This window comes from Canis lupus, chromosome 9 (genome assembly GCF_003254725.2).
Source record: "Canis lupus dingo isolate Sandy chromosome 9, ASM325472v2, whole genome shotgun sequence".
NCBI classification, from domain to species: domain Eukaryota; kingdom Metazoa; phylum Chordata; class Mammalia; order Carnivora; family Canidae; genus Canis; species Canis lupus.
This window is the reverse complement of record NC_064251.1, coordinates 44,060,278-44,081,629: the sequence shown is the minus strand read 5'-3', so window position 1 is coordinate 44,081,629 and position 21,352 is coordinate 44,060,278. Positions and strand designations below refer to the sequence as shown.

General features: G+C 44.8%; 1 protein-coding gene across 2 annotated transcripts in view; it reads right to left on the bottom strand.

The window, feature by feature from the left end:
• Positions 1 to 21,352, bottom strand: part of SUPT6H (SPT6 homolog, histone chaperone and transcription elongation factor) — a 37,017-nt gene that overhangs the window by 8,962 nt on the left and 6,703 nt on the right. For both annotated transcript variants that reach the window (XM_025476380.3, XM_025476381.3), the window contains exons 2-26: positions 15,358 to 15,499; positions 14,420 to 14,578; positions 14,247 to 14,323; positions 13,695 to 13,887; positions 13,183 to 13,267; positions 12,275 to 12,548; positions 11,797 to 11,898; positions 11,432 to 11,548; positions 10,737 to 10,826; positions 10,394 to 10,536; positions 9,566 to 9,714; positions 9,316 to 9,414; positions 8,081 to 8,210; positions 7,846 to 7,996; positions 7,516 to 7,670; positions 7,139 to 7,334; positions 6,614 to 6,753; positions 6,381 to 6,498; positions 5,360 to 5,436; positions 4,975 to 5,110; positions 4,538 to 4,675; positions 4,292 to 4,459; positions 2,564 to 2,691; positions 1,223 to 1,430; positions 262 to 409 (exon numbers count right to left, since the gene is read on the bottom strand). In XM_025476380.3, coding sequence (XP_025332165.1) covers positions 262 to 409; positions 1,223 to 1,430; positions 2,564 to 2,691; positions 4,292 to 4,459; positions 4,538 to 4,675; positions 4,975 to 5,110; positions 5,360 to 5,436; positions 6,381 to 6,498; positions 6,614 to 6,753; positions 7,139 to 7,334; positions 7,516 to 7,670; positions 7,846 to 7,996; positions 8,081 to 8,210; positions 9,316 to 9,414; positions 9,566 to 9,714; positions 10,394 to 10,536; positions 10,737 to 10,826; positions 11,432 to 11,548; positions 11,797 to 11,898; positions 12,275 to 12,548; positions 13,183 to 13,267; positions 13,695 to 13,887; positions 14,247 to 14,323; positions 14,420 to 14,578; positions 15,358 to 15,466 — 3,490 coding nt within the window. In that variant the 5' untranslated portion in view covers positions 15,467 to 15,499. The remainder of the gene's footprint in view (positions 1 to 261; positions 410 to 1,222; positions 1,431 to 2,563; positions 2,692 to 4,291; positions 4,460 to 4,537; positions 4,676 to 4,974; positions 5,111 to 5,359; positions 5,437 to 6,380; positions 6,499 to 6,613; positions 6,754 to 7,138; positions 7,335 to 7,515; positions 7,671 to 7,845; positions 7,997 to 8,080; positions 8,211 to 9,315; positions 9,415 to 9,565; positions 9,715 to 10,393; positions 10,537 to 10,736; positions 10,827 to 11,431; positions 11,549 to 11,796; positions 11,899 to 12,274; positions 12,549 to 13,182; positions 13,268 to 13,694; positions 13,888 to 14,246; positions 14,324 to 14,419; positions 14,579 to 15,357; positions 15,500 to 21,352) is intronic.

Below are 21,352 nucleotides of genomic sequence, written 5' to 3'. Positions count from 1 at the left end.
CTTCTGATCTGATGACAAGGAAACATGAAGCCTATGAGTGACTCCCTAAAGATCCTGCGGCAGCAGGTTAAAGACACAATTTGACCTTGGACTTAGTTTTGACTTCTAGTCCAGGACTTTATAATCTTCTTAAATGTCCCCAGTCCTTTCTACCTACAAACCTGCCTCATTTTGTTGGAATCATGGCTTGGTTTGAATGTTAATGCACCCCCCCCACCCTTACATATCCTCCTCCAACTAAAAACCAGACCCAGAATTTACCAATGTAGAAGGTCTCTGGCGTTTCTTTGGTTAACATATTGAAGATTTCCTCTGTGTTGGGAGAGCGGTAGGCTGTCCGGAGATCCTTATACCGACAGCTCAGCTCCGCTCGGATGTCGTACAGGGTGATGTGTTTATCACCATAGCCCTGGGAAAGATATTCATCAGGAAAAGCCTTGCAACCATTCCTGACTGAAGCCACAAGGGCTTTCTTGAGGCTGATGTGAGACTCCATCCTGGCAATCCAGGATCACATCCTGAGCCAAAGGCAGACATTCATGCACTGAGCTACCCAGGCATCCCAACAAGGGCTTTCAATGGCCCCCATCAGGGCTTCTCTCTTCTTCCCTTTCAACATTTAAGATAGGAAGTTTTCAAGTTTTCTCTTAACCATGCAACGTTCTAGAATAAAAATGCTTCACAGAATCCCGATGTGTGAAATAGACACATGCAAAGCTGTGCTACTGGAAAGGAAGAGAGGAGGTGCGCCTGGATGGCTCAGGGGTTGAGCACCTGCCTTTGGCTCAGGGTGTGATCCCAGGGTCCTGGGATCAAGTCCCGCATCAGACTCCCTGTGAGGAGCCTGTTTCTCCCCCTACCTGTGTCTTTGCCTCTCTGTCTCTCATGAATAAATAAATAAAATCTTAAAAAATAGGAAAGGAGGAGACAAGGTCTAAAAGGAAATTTGACTGACAGCAATCCCTACCCCGCACCCCCTTGTAGTGACTGTATCAGTCTGAGACTCCCTTGGCTCCTTAAGAGGCAGAGTGAACACTTCCTTGAAAAACCCAGTAAAAAAAAAAAAAAAAAAAAAAAAAGAAAAACCCAGTATAGCCTGGGGAGGGACAAGAGAGGATCAAGTCTCACATGTTAACAGTAGAAGTTTTCTGGAGATTTGATGCCTGAGTTTCCTCCCAACTAGGCCATGATTTCTGTGTCAGGCCTCTCCATTGTCACTCACCTGCCTCTCCAGTTCTTCTGCAAAGGCATCAAGGTCCAGGTCCTTGAGTCGCTCTGGGTTTTCCAAGATTTCTTCAAGAGCTCCTGCAGGGTTGGCATCCTCAGCTGATTCATCATATTCCAGAGCATCCACTGCCATCTTCCTGGCCCACTCATAGGTCTCAGGGTGGACTCGGGAACCATCAAGAACCTCAATGTATGAGTCAGTGCTGAAGGCAAGGCAGAAAAGGGGCAAGGATATAAAACAAGAAGCTTCTAGTAACAACCCAAATGTCCACCAATGGGGAATTGGTTAAATAAATTAGGGTACCTCCATACAATGGAATACTATACAGCCATTAAAAATAATGAGGTAGATCTATGTGTGCTGACATGGAAAGATGGCCACAATATACTGATACGTGAAAAATGCACTGCAAAACACTATGAACCGTATGATCCCATTTTCGTAGTAAATGGGTAGTTAGTAAATGCATAGCAAAAATAAAATTTAGGAACGTTGTAGTATACACCAAATCGTTATGGTAGTTATCTCTGGGGGGTGGGATTATGGGGGACTTCCACTTTCTGCATAATACTGCTATACAATGAATTTTATAATGAACTTAAATAAGTGTTACAGTAAGATAAAACAAGAAGGGGGAAAGAGACTTCTGACAATTTGCTGGCAGCTATTTTCCCCCATAAAGCCTTCCCAGGCTGGTCTTGCCCGTGCACTCACATGGACCTATGTTATTCGTGGAGTGTTACAGCAAAGCTGGGTGGAAAATGAAGTTTTAGAACTTGAAGCCTATTTCCCCACTGATTTCCATTACTGAATGAGGAGCTATGTGCCCGTGGAAAAGATCCTCCAAAGACTGAGTTGATAACTTCTGGAGAGGAAGAGGTCAATGGTGAAGTCCAAAGTCCAAGTGAATAGAACTTTCTCTCAATAACATCATCTCAAAACATACCGAATCTCTCTCCCCCTTCCTTACTTCCTCATACCCCCACACTCCTTTTCCATTGCCCCTGCCAGTCCCACCCTTACCTAGCCATGGTAGATGGTAATAAGAGAACATGTTTGTGTTTACTGAACGAAGTCTTGTATGTATCCTGGCCTTAATTTATGAAGTTAAGTTGGTTCTTTTTATGATTTTCTCACGCAAAAAAAGTTTCACATAATTGAACCGATCTTTTCCATAGGTCAGAGGCTCTTGACTTTCAATAGAGGTTCCTCACCTTTGCTTTAAAATATTTCTCAATTCAAATACCTTGGGCCCTTTGACAGCCCTAATTCTCTGAATCCCCAAAGCAAAGCCCAAGGGACCTCCTCCTGGCCCACCCAGGCAGAGGGCATCACCTGTCCCCCAAGGAGGCTGTGTCAATCTTGAGGAAGCCAGCACAATTCATGAAGACTTTGGGACCCATGTGGCACATGGTGACCAGCTGGGTCCGGCTCTCGAGCCTGGTGTTGTTCTGCTTCAGGATCTAGGGGAGAGGTGTGGGGTGAACCAGAGCAGTAGGCAGGCCTCCCCCCTCCCTGCCTGCTTTCATGTTTCTGGGAAACCCTCTATGATGGGAAGTCTCTCCCCATGCCTCGATATCTAACACTATACCCTACTATTTTAAAAATTATTTTAATGAACTATATTACACTTGCCAAAGGTAACTAACGTATGGCTTAAAAATGATATAATGGGGCACTGGACTGGCTCAGTCAGAAGAGCATATGACTCTTTTTTCTTTCTTCAAGGATTTTATTTATTTATTCATCCATTGCGCCACAGAGCCAGGCTTGTTTATTTATTCATGAAAGACAGAGAGAGAGGCAGAGAGAGGCAGAGGGAGAAGCAGGCTCCCTATAGGGAGCCTGATGTGGGACTCGATCCCAGGACCCTGGGATCACTACCCAAGCTAAAGGCAGATGCTCAACCACTGAGCCACCCAGGTGCTCTGAGCATGTGACTCCTGATTTTGGGGTTGTGAATTTCAGCCCTGTATTGGGCGTAGTGATTACTTAAAACAAACAAAAACTTAAAAAAAAAGTTAACGATAAAACATATATCCAACAACCCCACTACTCATCTTAAGCAAAAGAGTATTACCCATGCTTCTAAAGCTCCTTGCATTCCCTTTCAACTCCTGACTGAAAAAAAATTTTTTTTTTAAGATTTTAGTTATTCATAGAGATGCAGAGAGAGAGAGAGAGAGAGAGAGAGAGGCAGAGACACAGGCAGAGGGAGAAGCAGGCTCCATGCAGAGAGCCTGACGTGGGGCTCGATCCAGGGTCTCCAGATCATGCCCTGAGCTGCAGGCGGCACTAAACCGCTGCGCCACTGGGGCTGCCCTTAATTTTTTTTTTTTTTAAGATTTTATTTTGAAATCTTTACCACTTGAATAAATCACTGTCCTGAGGTTTGTGTCTAGTATTTTTCCCACTTCCACTTTTTTTTTTTTAAAGATATTTTGAGAAAAAGAGAGAAAGAGGGAGAGAGAGCATAAGCAGGGGAATGGAAGGCAGAAAGGGAGAAACAGACTCCCCACTGAGCAAGGAGCCCGACTTGGGGCTTGATCCCAAAACCCTGGGATCAAGATCTGAGGCAAAGGCAGACACTTGACTGAGCCACCCAGGTGCCCTTCTTACTTTCTTCCATCTGTTTTTTTTTTTTTTTTCTTAATTTATCTATTCATGAGAGACAGAGAGAGAGAGAGAGAGAGAGAGGCAGAGACACAGGCAGAGGGAAAGCAGGCTCCATGCAGGGAGCTGGATGTGGGATTCAATCCCAGGTCTCCAGGATCACATCCTGGGCTGAAGGCGGGGCTAAACCGCTGAGCCACCTGGGGTTCCCTCTTCCATCTGTTTTAAATTCTGGTTTACAGCTATCTTTCCCATGAGCCATTTGCTATAGTAGTGAAGAGCACAGCTGTGGCCACCTGAGTCTAAAGTCTGACTTGGACTCTCACTAGTTGAATGACTATGGACAAGTCTCTTTACCTAATTTTGGCCTTTTGCCAAATCATACTGGCATAGTGTAAAGACTCAATGAAATGGGAACTTTCCTTATTTTCTGATTCAACCCAACCCTACCTTTAGGAGATGGGTCCCTTTTCGAGGTCCCAGGCCACAGACATACTGGATTAAGGCCTGGCTGTACGGGTGAGCGATGGCACGGTTGACATCGACCCCAACTTCATTGACTCGGTTGATAAATTCACAGTACAAGGCGTTGAGCAGCTCCTCTTTTACCACATGCTCCTGTGGACACACAGCAGGCAGGGATAAGATGACTGTGCCTTTCTGCCTGCCTAGGCTTATCTGTCAAACCCTACTCACCTGCAAGGGATGAAACTTGAGACACAGAATATCTTCATCAGAGCTGCACACCTGGGCAAATTCAATCAGAGGGTCCTGGATGCGCCGGGCCAGGGAGACGGCCTGTCTCAGCACTGGAGGATAATCCCGGAACTCTGCCTAGAGTCAAATGAGGACCAGCAGGACCATTAAGTTCCCTCAGGTGCCAACAGCAAAAGGAAGTCCAAAGCGTTCTGACTTTAAGTGACTTTCTCATTTCCTCTGGGGCCCTGTTTTTCTGGGGCCAATTTAATCTGCAGGGCTCCTAATCTGAGCCATGACTGGCAAAATGAAGCATCCTGGGATGGGTTGAGTAAGTGCAGTCCTGTGCCCTTGGTCACCTTCATTTCCCTAATGAATTTCCCTGGGATTGACAACTCTCACTTGTGCAGGTCCTAAGACTGGGGCTCCAGCATTACCTCCGATTTCTTGCTGTTCATATAGAGAATGGCCAACTCATTATCAACCAGCTCCACCCCAACAGAGGACAGCTGTTGGCCCTGGTCCAGCTCATGCACAATGCGCTTCACATCTTCAATCAACATCTGGGCGTCCCTGGAGGGATGAGGGGTGTTGGTCGGGGCTCTTTCTGAATTGTTTCTCAGGGATAGGCAGACTTATGGCTGGGATGCGGGTAAGGTGGGGGAGGAAAAGGCTTTGAAGACAAAATACTCCCCGGGGATAGGAAATTTACCAAGGGTCTACAGAGGCACATGCTCACTTTTTTAGAGGCACATACCAGATTCAGTAAGAAGGGATGAATGAATTTAAGCTAGGTCTAGTCTGATCCCCTGGTGTTCCTACCTGTTTTCTCCTGCGACTGTCACCACATGAGGCTTTTTGTTCAGGAGAAATTTCTTTAGGGTTTCAATGTCTTGAGCCTGGATTAAAATAAAATTGGAATTGAATGGCTCTGAAGATATGGAGATTTCTAAAAGTTTGCTCTCCCTAAGTAATCCCAAGACCTTATAAGACCAGAGAAAAGTAAGCTACAAGTGTATATGATACATACACACTGTCTAACTGGAACACAAACAGGAGACTAAGACCTCTGGTTATATATCCATTAACATTTCCTAAAATTACTACGCTTCTGGCTTGTACTCAGTTGTGAGCAAACACACCTGGGTCTTCCTTTTCTTTCTTCCTTTCTTTGAAGTAGTCTCTACACCCTACATGGGGCTTGAACTCATAATCCTAAGATCAAGAGTGGCATGCTCCTCTGACTGATCCAGCCAGGAATAAACATATTTAGGTTTTGCTAACATAAACCACTGTTTGGCTGTTAGGGCTATTCTAATCTCATTTCAACGTTTTTTTTTTTCTTAAAAAAAAAAAAAAAGGATTGTTAAAAATTACTTTAGGATGCAACCCTCTTCAGCAAAACGGAGTTATCTTTATGTTAAATAAAATCAGAAACATATACCTGAGATGAATTCAAATTCCTTTTTCCTTGGGGAAAAAAAAAAAACACACACTGAAAGGCTAAAGCTGGGAAAAGGTTGGCTTAATGCCTCACTGGCTTTCAGCTCCTGGAACAGTATGACCCAGATGCTAGTAAGAACAGAGGCCAGAATGGCAGCTCCCAGATGCACACAAGGTCTAGGACTTGGCCTCTAGCCAGAAGTAAATTCTGCCCCAGAACTTGAGTGCCATCTACTGCTTATGAAAGTGAGACTTATCTTAGGACTCCAGAGTTCAGCAACCAGGTAGAGATTATCAGGGTCTTGTATAGGATGTTGTATAGACCACAAACATGTATCCCCAGTGCAACTGTGAAATGCACTTAAGATGTACACTTGGTTACCCCATCCCAGCCACTTACCTTCTTTTCCCTTTCCTCCTCTCTCCACGCAGTTCGCCGTTTGGTAAAATGTGGCAGCCGAAGGAAGTCTGTCACTTCTCCTTCGCCATTGACCAGGGCACAGAATACAGGATGATCTCTGTCAACCAGACCAGAACAGTGCAATAAATCAGAAATAAGAGAATATAAATAAGAGAAGAATGAGATTAAGAGAGGGAAGGGGTGAGGCCAGGCAAGCACGAATGGGCAGTTACCTGGCAGAGGAGAAAGCAATGCCTAGGACTCGGATGCCCTTCCCTTGGTTCTCATCCATAAAGTCATCGTCTTCCTCTACCTGTTGATCTGGCCGGTATGGTGCCACCCTCAACCAGTTGTAGAGTTTTCGACTACATGCCTGAGGAGAAGACACACGGATCTATGGCCAAGAGGCTAACCAAGTGTGCTAATAAGGAAACAGATGTGGGCACGTGTGTGCAAAGGTTTTAACGACATGTGCACATGCTCTGAGCCCTTGGCAAACTTTTGGTATGAAGGCATACCTTGCTTTTGGAAACAGGAGTATATAGAGGACAACAATATAAGCCAAAAACATTTGGATTGGGGGTGGGAGCTGAAAGGGTCCTCAAATGGGGAGGTCCTGGAGTGATCTGTAGCCTTGTTTGCAGTCCCCCTGATTACACTCTATCCACCCGGAGAAGACCACTATTAAGGGGTTCCTGTGCTCTCCACTCTAGTTTGGGGAAACCATGGACCTAAAGACCATGAGTTTCTGCCTTAACCTTTATGACGTATTCTTTGGCTTCGGCCAGCAGCTTATTTTTGAGTTCCTTGGCCATCTGCACGTAGAGGAACTGCTGCAAAGCTCGTTCAATAGCCATGGTGCGCTGTCGGTTCCATTCCTGCACCTGGTGGCTGAACTCATCTCGGTAATAAAACTGTTTGATCTCTTCAAAATAGGTCTGGTCATTGCCATAGCTGAGGAGAGAACACTGTAGTGTCAGGGTGGAGAAGAGAGGGGATACTCAAATGTCCCCAAACACAAGTGAGCCAGGGACAATGGCTTGCTTGACTCTGAAACTGTGATTCACATTCCTGAAGGCCTGCCCCCCTCATCAAACCTTCCCCCAAACAGTCCCCAGCTCAAAGCTTTGCTTACCCTTCTACCCCCTTCATGTCTATGCTGATGTCAATGGTGAGCAGCCCTTCGTCTTCAGCCAAGCAGATCTTGAGGAACTGGTCATCTCTCAGTTCCTTAACAGGCTTGTTCTTTAAGTACTTGAAAGAATAAGCGTAGTGGGCTTCATCGACATCCTGTGTACAGCAAGAGGAATCATCAGCCTACTAATAGGCTGGCTTGACCATAGGAGCAAAGAGTGCCTCTTTGCTCATGGGCAGACAGCTCAGCTGAGCACAAAAGTAAGAAATTCAATCCAGTTGAACACAAAGCTGGACCACATGTTAGATCAAAACCTTTCAACCAGCTCACCTTTCTGCCTTTCTTGGTGGGGGTTATATTTAGCTTGGCTCTCTCCTGGAAGGTTTGCCTCAGCACCTGTCGGACAAGGGGCTCTCGGGCAATCTGCAGGGCTACCATGTAGCGAGCACCTTCCAGCACAGCTTCTGGTGTCGGGAATTGGCTGTGGGGAAACGGGGCAGCTGCAGAATGACAGTGCCTTGGCCCCCAGGCCCCTCTTCCTGCCAGCCACTTGTTGTATGCCTACCTGCAGACATAATCCTTGGCCAGCTCCAAAGGCTCAGCAGGGAACTGCTCTGTCTCGTGCCGCTGGTAGCTATCCCGGAGATTTTCCCCAAACTGCTCCGGAGTAAGCCCAAACTTTTTGGCCAGACCATCTAAAGCAAACAGGAGGGTGAAAGGTAAGACAACAGCTAGGCTGACAAATGTCTTTGGTCTCTAAGTCCAGAGCAGCAATTTTGGGAACTAAACTGTAAAAGGGTCACAAATAAGCAGGACCAGGAAGTTTACGGATAGTGAAAAAGGGTAGGGTGTGGGGAAAGGGCAGCAGGTGCCATGTCCAGTCATGAAGGTGACTAGCAGTAGCGCCAAAAGATGGATGAAAAAGATAAAGCATTCAAGCAGAAACCAAAATAGGAGCAGAAGAAACTTGAGGAGCTAAAAGTGAAGGACTCGGGGAAGGGACCTACAGGTGGAATTAAGAAATCTGGCAAAAAGTTAAGTTGTTTTTTGTGCCCAAGGCAATGATGACTCTTAATTCCATTCCTGTTTAAATATCTGGATTCCCTGTCACAGCATCTGTTGCACCTATGACAACAAAGTATTGTCTTATATCCTGTTATATGTTTAAGGATAAACTTTGTTAAAAAAAAAAACAAAAAAAAAAACAGGGATCCCTGGGTGGCGCAGCGGTTTGGAGCCTGCCTTTGGCCCAGGGCGCGATCCTGGAGACCCGGGATCAAATCCCACATCGGGCTCCCGGTGCATGGAGCCTGCTTCTCCCTCTGCCTGTGTCTCTGCCTCTCTCTCTCTCTCTCTCTCTGTGACTATCATAAATAAATAAAAATTAAAAAAAATTAAAAAAAAACCCCAACCAATCTTAAAAAATAAATAGTAAAACAAAACAAAACACAAAAAATTTGCCTTTAAGCACCCGACATGCTGTTATCAGGCAGCAGAAATAGGAATTTTCTTTGACTCCTGGGCTCAAAACTAAGATGGAAGTTACAGTTTAATGGAAGAACCTCTCAAAGATAGGATGGACTCCATCCCTCTGATCATGTGAGCTTCTCATTCCTTCAGGTAGTTAGGGAAAGGTTGGACTATTACTGTGGGCTGGGTGTTGGTAATATGGGCAAGTGTTCAGAATTGCACTGGTGAATCGCTGAAATGACTAAATCCTTTTCCTGCCCACTAGTGGCAATCAAAGAACTCCCCTTGCTCAGGGCTAAATACACAGGATACAAAGCAGCTAGCTTTTACCTAGCCCAGCACTCTGGCAGATGGTGTACATGTCTCGGCGGGAGGCCTGCTTGAGCTCTGGGCCCCTCTGCTCCTCATCTTCTGCCTCTTCACCCTCACCTGGGAAGAAATCCTGAGTTACTGTTCTAGTTTCCAGTCACTCCCAAGGACCTGACATCTGTAGAGAAGCCCCAAAGGGCACTCAGCCCAGGCCATCCTAGGGGATGCTGTGGCCATCAAGCCTCCCCAGGTTTTCCTTTCCAGCACTCACCTTCCTCATCTCCCTCTTCCCGTACACGCTTCAGCTTCTTGCGGCTGGCCTTGGCGGCATTCTGCATCTTGGGGATATCACGACCATAATAAAGCAAGAAATGGTTGTAGACATCTTTCAGCTCATCCATTGACTGTACATCCTTCAGCCTGGAGGAAAGAGACATAAGATCTCAATTGTCACTGAGTAGTAGAATAAATCCAGTTCTGCTACAAGAAGCCCAATTCCCATGAAGCAAGATCTCAACTGGAATGGTGCCTATGTTCTTCAATTATTAGAGATACACACCACCACCACCAGACCATGACTTACTTTCAACTAAGGTATCTGAGAAAAGGAGTATGTCAAATGATGATCATTAGAAATGGATAAAAAAAAGGGAAAGACCAAAAAAAAAAAAAAAAAAAAAAAAGGGAAAGATAGTTGAAGCATCATGTCTCTAGCAAAGTTCAGAGTCTTTGAGATGGCCTGTCCCCCTACTCCACCAGCTTCATGACACTGGCCACTAAAGTCATCTGCTCCCCTCCCATACTTGTTGATTGCAGGCTCATCAAGATACTTTCTGGTTATAATTTGGTTTCCAAGTAACTTTATATGCAGGGAATTTTCAGATCAGCAAACATGACATTCTTATTCTTTTAACCTTTTTCAACAATATAGATAACTAAGATGAATTTGTTTGCCAAAAAGATCACTTTTGATGTGGTGACAAATTGGATTTCTAAAGGATGGGCCCTGTGCTGAGGATTTCGTACGTTATGCTGCTCCCTGGGGGCCCATCTTAGGTCTGAGGGCTCTTTGTAATGGAATAAACCCTGCACATGTTACCTCTCCATGTCAGTGGTATCCAGAGCCCGGATGCCATCAGCAAGAGGTTTATCAGGGTCAGCGGAGATCTGCTCATACTGGTAGGCCTGCATCTTTTCAAATAGCCGTGTTAGGTTCTCTTTGCGAATCCTCAGTTGGGTCCACTAGGACAAGATAGGGCAGGGGTAAGGGCTGGTGTTTGGCCCTGGAGACCCAAAGTTGCTCTATTCTTTACCGGGAGACCCTGAGGAGAGCTTGACAGAATAGAGAGGTTTGGGCTGCCACCATACAGAAGGCTTAGGCTCTTGAAGTAGTGGTTCCCAGTCCCCACCTCAGCTTCTTAGAGGGTACGGATCCATCTTACCTTTTCATCCCATTGCCACACCCTCCACAGGTCATTGATGTGCAACTCAGGCTCCACATACTCCTTACGGTAGAAAGCAATAAAAGGCACCTAAGGTTGCAAGGAGACCGCAGTCAACCAAAGTGGAAAGATCTATAAGAAGCTCCTTTGCCAGAGGGGTAAGTGGCTCCAGAAAATTCAAGTTGGAAACATGGCCTCCCTCAGAGGCTCATCAAGGGCACCTGCTCTCCCCCATAGGGGAAGATGATGCTGCAGACAGGTGGCATCATTCTCCTGATCACTAGAGTCTCTCTCCTTTGCTTCTCACACTCTTTGAGCCAATGTGAGGACATATGTGAGGACAGGAGGGCTCTCTACCTGACAGGCAGCTCCCCTTACCCTCATCCCTTAGCTGAAGAAAAAAAAAAAAAAAAAAAAAAAAAAAAATTTTTTTTTTTTTTGAGAGAGAGCTAGTGAGAAAGGACGTGCATGCACAAGCGGAGAAGTGGGGGTGTGGGAGAGGTAGAGGGATATGGAGAGAGTCTCAAGCAGGCTCATGCTGGCGTGGGCCTTGATTCCACAATCCCAAGATCATGACCAGAGCCAAAAATCAAGAGCTGGACACTCAACTGACTGAGCCACCTAGGAGCCCCACTACCCACCCTGCCCCCACTGAATTTCTAACCAATGAGCCATTAGAGAGCTTCAGATGCTACCTCAAAGTGTTGATTTCGCATGAAGCCCAGGGCTTCTTTAATCTTCTGAATTGTGCTGGGCCCTTTTCGACTGAAGCTGCTGGTTGGCTGCCCTCGATCTAGGTAATCACAGCTTTCCTAGAGCCAGAAGAAAGAAAGAAATAGCAATAACATTGTTACTTGTTTTGTCTTACCACACATGAAACTATTTCATGTCAGAGGATAACTTTGTCTGATAAAATCTAGAAAAATCTCTCATACACCTGCAGACACCCATACTGTCCTGTACTAGGCACAGAGATGTTTGGGGCATGGGAGGAGCAGGTCTTCAGCTTGATGAAGTGGCTTCCGGTTCATGTTAAAATGAGGATCTTTTTTTTGGGTACCTGCAGAGAAATGGTTGGTGTGGCAAAGGCATTCCTGTAGATCCAGTCAGCTTCCTCTTCTAGTTCATCATCTTCAGCCCCCTTGACTGGAATGGAGCGGAGCTGCAGGGGATAAGACAATGAGACTGACTTTACCCTGTATCCCGTGTAGGAAACACATATACCATTTACATATACCATTTCAGGACACAAATGTGTGTTCCACACACACACATTTCCAGCACCGTCTTGGCACGAAGTAGACACCTTATATATCCTACTAAAGAAAGAGTGCCATTTCAAGAAGCATAAGCAGCACAAGAGCCTTCTCTAAAACCTAGACTCCCTGCACTTCCTGGTCAGATGGGGTTCAAAGCCAACTTCCTATATACCATTCAACATCAGATTACTACTAGATTATTTCTCTGCTACAACCCCAGGAGCAAGGAGGCTCAGGGCAGGCAATGACAGATTGGCAGAAGGAAAGAAGCTTTCTTACCTGGAATCTCTCAGGCAGGTCAGTGGCTCGGATTTCATTGTCTTGATCTGTGAGGTGGCTGCTTTCCAGCTCGCTGGGCTCATACATCTCAAAGATGCTCCTGCGGCTCACACGTTTCTTGGTGGTCTTCTTGGGGCGCACTCGGATCTCACCTTCAGCCTCATCATCCTCATACTCATACTCTTCCTCCAGTTCTTCATCATACTCATTGTATTTCTCAAACTCGTCATAGTCAAAGTCCACACCAAAAATCTCCTGGGCTTCCTGCAGGGCCCTGTGGGTGACAGCAAGAGGCATTTGGCTTAGGCTCTAGTGAGAGGAAACAGATGCAGCCCATGCAGAGATCCTCTGCTTGCCCCAAAGGAAACCCAGAATGTTAAGAGAAAGGTAAATCTTAAAAAGCATACTTACAGTGCAATAAAGGCTTAGTTAGGGAAGATTTCTGGGAAAACTATTATTTATGGAAGATAAAAGCCCATGGTTGGTATGTGCCAGTGTTGGGAAATCAAACAGAACAAGGGCAGGTAGGTCCATATTCTGCTCAGCAGATATATCTTCTGCTAAGGCATTACAGTATCCTCTTAGAGCAAAAGTTTTCTTAGAAGAAAATTACACTTAGAAGGCAAATGTTTAAATGAATAAACATGGAGCTACAGGAGCAGAGGGAGGCTGGATGGAGGCCTACACACGTGACTCCACCCTGATTCCACAGCGGCCCTATAATGTAGAGAGCTCTCAGGGCTTCTAGGAGCAGTGTGAAATTCTTGCCTAGTAAAGGTTATCTAAGGCAAGGAAGCCAAACAGTTAAGAGCTGGGATGTCCCAGTTTTGGCAGAAACCTCACTTCCTCCTTCCTGACTGTACCTACTCAGATGTCTGTATCACCACCCTGTACCAGACCCCACTCACGCATCTGTGTATCCAGGTAGCTTTTTCCGCCACTTAGGTTTTTTCAGGGGCTGTCCGTCATCATCCACAATAAAGTCATCGATGTCTGGGCAAGGAAGGAAGGGATTAGTGCTCAGAGGCAGAGCATGAACCAGGACTGAATGGCTTTAATTTTTTATTTATTTATGATAGTCACAGAGAGAGAGAGAGAGAGAGAGGCAGAGACACAGGCAGAGGGAGAAGCAGGCTCCATGCACTGGGAGCCCGACGTGGGATTCCATCCCGGGTCTCCAGGATCGCGCCCTGGGCCAAAGGCAGGCGCTAAACCGCTGCGCCACCCAGGGATCCCCTGAATGGCTTTAGTTCCTACCATGTAGGAGGCCAGTGAGAAGAATAGGGAGGCTCCTAAAAATGAACTTTCTGTCAAATGCTGCAAGCCCTGTAGCTGAAGAATGGTTTCCCATCCTGCTCTTAGGGTCTATGCAATCCCAACACCCACCCAAACACAGGCGTTCCTGCCTGATGTCACATACCTGATTCTTCATCATCTTCCTCCTCCTCCTCTGGAGGAGCCATGGGGGCCTCCACAGCTTCCTGCCCTTCTTCCCCTTCCCCATCCTGGAAGATTTCCTCTGCAATAGCCTCTTTTTCATGTTCCTCTTTGCCATATTCCTCCTCGTCGTCATCCTCGTCATCTGACATTTTTTTGACACGTCGGTATTTTTGCTAGGGGTGGGAAAACCTGTCTCATCAGGGCCTGAGGAGACTAGCATAATGATGCTTGTTTTCTAGTCTCATTCTCATATCCCCACCATAGTTCCACTGACCAAGGGAGATGGCAAAGAACACATTAAGTTATGCTCTTTCAGCACTAAGGCCCACCCCTGAAACTCTGACAGGCCTTTTTCTAACAGGCACCCAGACGTGGGATGCAACTCTAGTCTCCATGGCATAAGGACACGGAGCAATATTCTCTTCTCTGATGCTTCCCAAATTGTTCTGGAGGTGTCTTCTCCCCCCAAATCACTCAATTTCAAGGGCTTTTTCCTTCATCCCCAGGGACAGAGACAAAGAATGACACTTACTCCTCTTTTGACTTTGACACCCAAATTCTCCTCAATGAGGTCAAAATCATCATCCTCCAGGCGGTCATCAAAAGATGCTGGAGAAAACAAAGTGTTACCCATGGTGATGTGGAGGCCCCTTCTCCACTGCAACTTCCACCCCAGCCTTACTTGACTGAGGAGAGACTACTCACTGCGTTTTCTCTTCTTGTGGCCAACATCATCTTCTGAATCACCAGAGTCACTACCCTCATCCTCCTCCCCTTCATCTTCATCATCATCATCATTGATAAAGCCTTTCAGATTGCCTTGCTCATCCTGATCATCTAGGTTCTCTTCCTCCTCCTCCTCATCTGGAAAACATGTATGTTTGAAGCATAGAGTTTGGGTAACGGGTTGGGGTGGGATAGGGCCACCTGCTTAAACTGTGATTCTCTTTCTGCTCTAAACCTAATGATATGGGTGCCATGTTAACTTTTCAGTCTCACCTGAAGATATAAAACATGATCACTAACTTAGAGCAGCAGCATCTGGAAAAGTAGTATCTCCTTTCTATGTTCACCATCTGTCTTTAGGCAAGATGATCCTCCTAATTATTTGGGCTCTTCAAAGTCCTACTAGGAGTTTTAGAGCCACCAATAATCTTTGTTTCCATCTTAGTTTATAAATTCAGCAGCCATATGATTTCTTCTATCTATAATTCTTTTAATAAAACTTGTATTTACTTTTCTGTCTTTAAAGCCATTTCATGATTCTACTCTGCTGAGGATCCTAATGGTTGGGTTTGGCCAGAGAAATAGAAAACTGGGCACATAAATACCAACACTGCTAGGTCTCTCAAAGAGGAAAACATTATGTATATATTTATTTGTTGGTTTACTCTCTGTCCCCTCCCACTAACATAAACTCCATGATTGCAGGGTCTTTATTTCATACTCCAATTCTAGGCACAGTGCCTGGCATACAGCAGTCAGATGCTCAGTAAGTATTTGCTATAAATTACTGAAAATTCTCAAGCTGGTACCTCATGTGTGATAACTTCTGTGCTCAGCCTGAGCCTCTCATCAGCAAGAATCCAACTATCCAAAGCTTAGCAATAGTGGGGAGAAGCTTGAGGCTGGGGCCTCCTCACCGTCATCCTCCTCTTCCACAAATTTCTTGGTGACTCGGGGCACCACTTCGCCTTCATCATTGTACTCTTCCTCTGACTCCTCGGCCTCGCTTTCCACAAAATCAGACATGTTTGCAGCTTCTCACCGCCTGCCTAAGGATGACTAAAGAAGGAAGGAAGATAAGGATAAATGAGACACATGACTTTACAGAGTGTCCTTAACTCTTTCCACAAACAGCCTTTTAGCCACAAGCCACTGCTCTGCCCCCTCAATCATTCCCACCTAAGGAAGAGACAGTTAAGAATCAGATGGGTTGGGATGCCTGGGTGACGCGGCAGTTTGGTGCCTTTGGCCCAGGGCGTGATCCAAGGGTCCCGGGATCGAGTCCCGCATTGGGCTCACTGCATGGAGCCTGCTTCTCCCTCTGCCTGTGTCTCTACCTCTCTCTCTCTCTCTCTGTGTCTCTCATGAACAAATAAATAAAATCTTAAAAAAAAAAAAATCAGATGGGTCCATTTCATCCATTTTCCACTCCTCCCATGGTTACTCCTCTTACGTGCGCCTTTATTTATTTTTTTAAATTTTTAAAAAAGATTTATTTATTTATGATAGAGAAAGAGAGAGAGAGAGAGAGAGAGAGAGAGAGAGGCAGGCAGAGACACAGGAGGAGGGAGAAGCAGGCTCCATGTCAGGAGCCTGATGCGGGACTAGATCCTGGGACTCCAGGATCGCGCCCTGGGCCAAAGGCAGGTGCTAAACCGCTGAGCCACCCAGGGATCCCCTACGTGTGCCTTTAAAAAGATAAATGATTACACCGGACTTCTCTCTACATAGCTAGCTGACTTGAAAATCAGGAGTTTGAGCTGCATGGGTCCACTTACTGATTTTTTTCAATAAATAAGAGTATTGTAGATATATTTTCTCATCCATGTGATTTTCTTAACATTTTCTTTTCTCAGGCTTACTTTAAGAATATGGTATATAGTGCATATAATGCCCAAAATATGTGTTAATGAACTATTCAGGTTGTGTTATGTTATCCCAGGCAATGGTAAGCTATTAGTAAAGTTTTTGGGGAGTCATAAGTTATATAGATTTTTGGGGTGCCAGAGTGGCTCAGTCAGTTGAGTATCTGCCTTCAGCTCAGGTCATGATCTCAGGGTCCTGGAATCGAGCCCTGCATCAGGCTCCCGGCCCCGTGGAAAGCCTGCTTCTCCTTCTTCTGCCTGCTGCTCTCCTGCTTGTGCTCTCTGTCAAATGAATAAATAAAATCTTTTTTTTTTTTTTTTAAGATTCTATTTATTCATGAGAGACAGAGGGAGAGAGAGGCAGAGACAGAAGCAGGCTCCATTCAGGAAGCCCGATGGGACTCAATCCCAGAACCCTGAGATCACGCCTTGAGCCAAAGGCAGACACCCAATTCCTGAGCCACAAGCATCCCTGAATAAATAATATTAAAAAAAAAAAAAAGTTATAAACAGATTTTTGATTGCATGGAAGGCCAGTGCCCTAACTCCTGCACTGTTCAAGGGTTAACTGTATACCAAAGAATTTTATCTCACTCATCATTTAGGGGCAAGGGCAAATGAGGAAAAAATTTAATGATTATGTAGGTAGGCATTTGGTGGCAGCAGGGAGATTCTATGAATTGCTCATAAGAAATTTGGGAAACAAGTGCCAACTTAATGACAGGCACTTTCATACACACTATACCTGGCTGCTGACAGAGTCAAAAGGAAAATTCTTTTCAACAGATTAAATAATATTTCATGAACTTGAGCCCACTTGTGTGACTACTAGTTGGGAGCATTTGGGTGAAAAGGGGGTCTTTTTAGAAATATTAGATTCATAAACCTATTTTTACATTTACCTTCCCAGCAAAAAAACTTTGAATGTGACTTTCATGGTCTACAAAATAAAGGCAACATAGTTAAATACAAAGATTGCTGGGCTCAAGAGTAGAGATCAAAACCTGGTCCCAGGGATCCCTGGGTGGCGCAGAGGTTTGGCGCCTGCCTTTGGCCCAGGGCACGATCCTGGAGACCCGGGATCGAATCCCACGTCGGGCTCCCGGTGCATGGAGCCTGCTTCTCCCTCTGCCTATGTCTCTGCCTCTCTCTCTCTCTCTCTCTGTGTGACTATCATAAATAAATTAAAAAAAAAAAAAATAAACCTGGTCCCAACATCTACTAGATATATAAACTAAGCCAATTATTTAATTTGTCTGGATATCAGCCTCATCTGGAAAACAGGAATAGTGCTACCTACTTTGCCGAGTAGTTGAGACTATTACATAACACAGAGGGAAAGAACCTAGTTTACAGTTTCAAAAAATGTTAACTGAGTCTGATTTTGAATCTTGGGGTTAATTTTCCTCAGCATTCTACAATTTTGTACCAACAAATCCCAATTTTGTCTTCTACTTCGCTGCTTTCAGACTCGTCCAGAGCCTGGAAATGGCAGAACCATAACATGGAGTTTCCTGGGCCTTGTAGGACTTTATTTTACTTAATTAATTTGATTGATTTATTTGACAAAAGAGAGAGACAGAGAGACAGAGAGAGGAAGAGAGGAGAAAGAATATGAAGTAGACTCTGCACTGAGCACAGAGCACAGAGCCCAATACAAGGCTGGATTTCACAACCCTGAGATCAGGGCCTGAGCTGAAACCAAGAGCCAGAAACTTAACTGAATGTGCTTACCCAGGTGCCTCAGGCTTTGCAGGACTTTAAAAAATAGCACACATCACACACATCATAACATCAAGATCCTATCCTGAAACCTGAAGCTGGCTGTTGATAAACTCAGCATCAGTCCTCATCTTGTCCTGAATTATGGTCCACTGTGTATGTGCCTGTTTTTCACACTTAAGACCATAAGCTTCTGGGGCAGCCCCGGTGGCTTAGCGGTTTAGCGCCGCCTTCAGCCCAGGGCATGATCCTGGAGACCCGGGATTGAGTCCCACATCGGGCTCCCCACACGGAGCCTGCTTCTTCTTCTGTCTGTGTCTCTGCCCTCCCCCTTTAATAAACAAAATCTTTTTAAAAAAATATTTATTTATTTATGATAGACATAGAGAGAGAGAGAGGCAGAGACACAGGCAGAGGGATAAGCAGGCTCCATGCCGGGAGCCCGATGTGGGACTCGATCCCGGGATTCCAGGATCGCGCCCTGGGCCAAAGGCAGGCGTGAAACCGCTGAGCCACCCAGGGATCCCCAAATAAATAAAATCTTAAAAACAAACAAACAAACAAAAAAAACCCATAAGCTTCTGGAAATTAGAGACCCTACCTAACAGAAGGGCTAAAAAAACCCCATGAAAACAAATGGCAACACAAGAGGCATCCCACGGCACTTTGTGATTCTGTACTATGTAAGCTGCACCCTTCTAGGTGTCCTGTACAAAACAGGAACCACTAAATATCTGTTAAATAAATTACTTACTTTCTCATACTGTTGCCACCTAACCAAGGAAAGATGGCAGTGGGATGGGAGAAAAGAGGAGGTTGGGTAACAGTTACCAGAAATGGTCTGAGCTCTAGAAGGAGCCTTAAGTGCTAGGGCTCTAATTCTTCTGAAAATTACTCTTAGTGATATCAACTGATACCACAACCAATTAATTTAAGATTGACTGAACTCAAGGAAACAAAACTGAAGATACCGTGTTCTGGTGGAGAGAGAGGGGCAATGATATGGTCTTATGTTCAATTTCAGGTTGAGGTTTTAGATGTTATTCAAGTATTACTGAATGACTGCCAGGTACATACATTCTGCTAGGACCTAGGAATTCGAGGAGAAAACAGGATTATTTGTTATTGAGGAGTGGATTTCTGGTAGAGGGAGAGAGATATGAAAACAAATAAGGACCAGAGGGGGTGCCTGGGTGTCTCAGTTGGTTAAGTGTCTACCTTTGGCTTGATCCCAGGGTCCTGCATCAGGCTCCCTGCCGAGCAGGGAGTCTGCTTCTCTCTCTCCTGCTCCCCTTGCTTGTGCATGCTGTCAGATAAATAAAATCTTTTAAAAAAATAATGACCATAGAACAATTTTATGTATTATATGTAGAGAATAGGCATGGGAAAAGAATTAGAAACCAACCCACAACACTCACACAAAACCCAAGCAAGACTAATACAGGCACTTCCTTAAAGCAAAAAAAAAAAAAAATAAAAAAATAAAAAAAAAAAGTACCCAGAGGAACAGTACTTACACATCTACCAGGTTCCAGACACTTAAGAATACCTATTAACCCCTATGCTGTCCTAGGAGTTATACTGCACTTCTCTCTGCATTCAACAAAGGAGATGACAGAGACAAAATAAATCACTTGTTCAGGCTGATACAGATATCCAACACAAAAGCTGAGGTTTGAGTTAAGGTGTGTCTGATTCCAAAGTCACAGTTGTTTCTACTATATCAGCAGGTCTCAAAGTATGGTCCGGGGACCACCTTCTCTCGAGCATACGGTGGAGTTTTCCAGAGGTAATATAATGTGTTGTATCACAACATTGAATGCAAAAACAAATATGAAAATCCAGCTATATTCTATTAAGACAGACATTAAAAAGATGGGGGGGGTGGGGCACCTGGGTGGCTCAGTTAGTTAAGCATCTGACTCTTGGTTTTGTCTCAGGTCATCTTGTGGTGTGGGATTGAGCCCTGCATTGGGTGGAGTCTGCTTGTTCCTCTCCCTCTGCTCCCCCTAATCCTCACACTCCTATGCACATGCTCCCTCTCAAATAAATAAATAAAATCTTTAAAAAGATTTGGGGAAAAAAAACAACAACATTGCTCTTCTCACTACTTTTGTTTTGGTTTCATAAAAGCATTATTTATATTAAGATGTAGAGGACTTACTATCACCCCCCCCACCCACACACACAGCTTTATTGCCATATAATAGACATAAAACATTGTGTAAGTTTAAGATGTATAATGTGAGGCTGCCTGGGTGGCTCAGCGGTTGGGCGTTGTCTGCCTTGGGCTCAGGGAGTGATCCCGGGATCTGGGATCTAGTCCCGCATCAGACTCCCCTTGGGGAGCCTATTTCTCCCTCTGCCTATGTTTCTGCTTTTCTAGATCTCTGATAAATAAATAAATAAATCTTAAAAAAAGGATGTATAATTTATTAGTTTAATATACCTGTATACTCCCAAATATATTTTTTTTTTTTTGGTGCTGGCTTTATTATGACTGTAAAATGAATATACTCAATTTTTAAAAAATATTTTATTTATTTATTTATGAAAGAGAGACAGACACAGAGACAGAGAGGGGTAGAGACACAGGCAGAGGGAGAAGCAGGCTCCATACAGGGAGCCTGATGTGGGACCTGATCCAGGGACTCCAGGATCTCACCCTGAGCTGAAGGCAGGCGCTTAACCGCTGAGCCACCCAGGCGTCCCAATATACCCAATTTGAATTTCTTATCAAATCAAAATGACACATTAAAATATGAAAATATCATAAATATCAATAGATATAACTCACATAACCAAAACATCTTTGCAATTTTAAATTATCCTTAAGAGTGTACAAGTGTCCCAAGATTAAAACATTTGAGAGCTGCTATGCTATATAGTTGTGAGACATCCCACAGGGCAGTGATAAAAGTCTTGCGGTTAGACTGATGCTCCTTTTCCCCCAAGATTTCTGTGTCCTTAAGGTAATTTACTTTGACAACTGCCAATAGTGAGTATCTAAAAACTGCTAATTAAATCTCCTGCTCTAATTTTAATCTTGACACCACCCCTCCACCCCCCGCGGAACTAAGCCATTATTGGGTACAGCAGCCTCCACACATTGCTTGAATTAGGCTATCAGACCCACAAATTCAGTCTTATAAATCCTCAACATCTTCACATTAAATGCCAGCTCTTACAGACCAGATGCCTTCCAGTCTACTTAGAGAGAAACAGCCTACCTGATGAAAACAACAGCTTTTTCCAGTCCCGGGGGGTGGGGGGGCAGCTGGTGCTCTGTGCTACACGCAGCTTTCCTCCCATTCCCTAGGTTAGC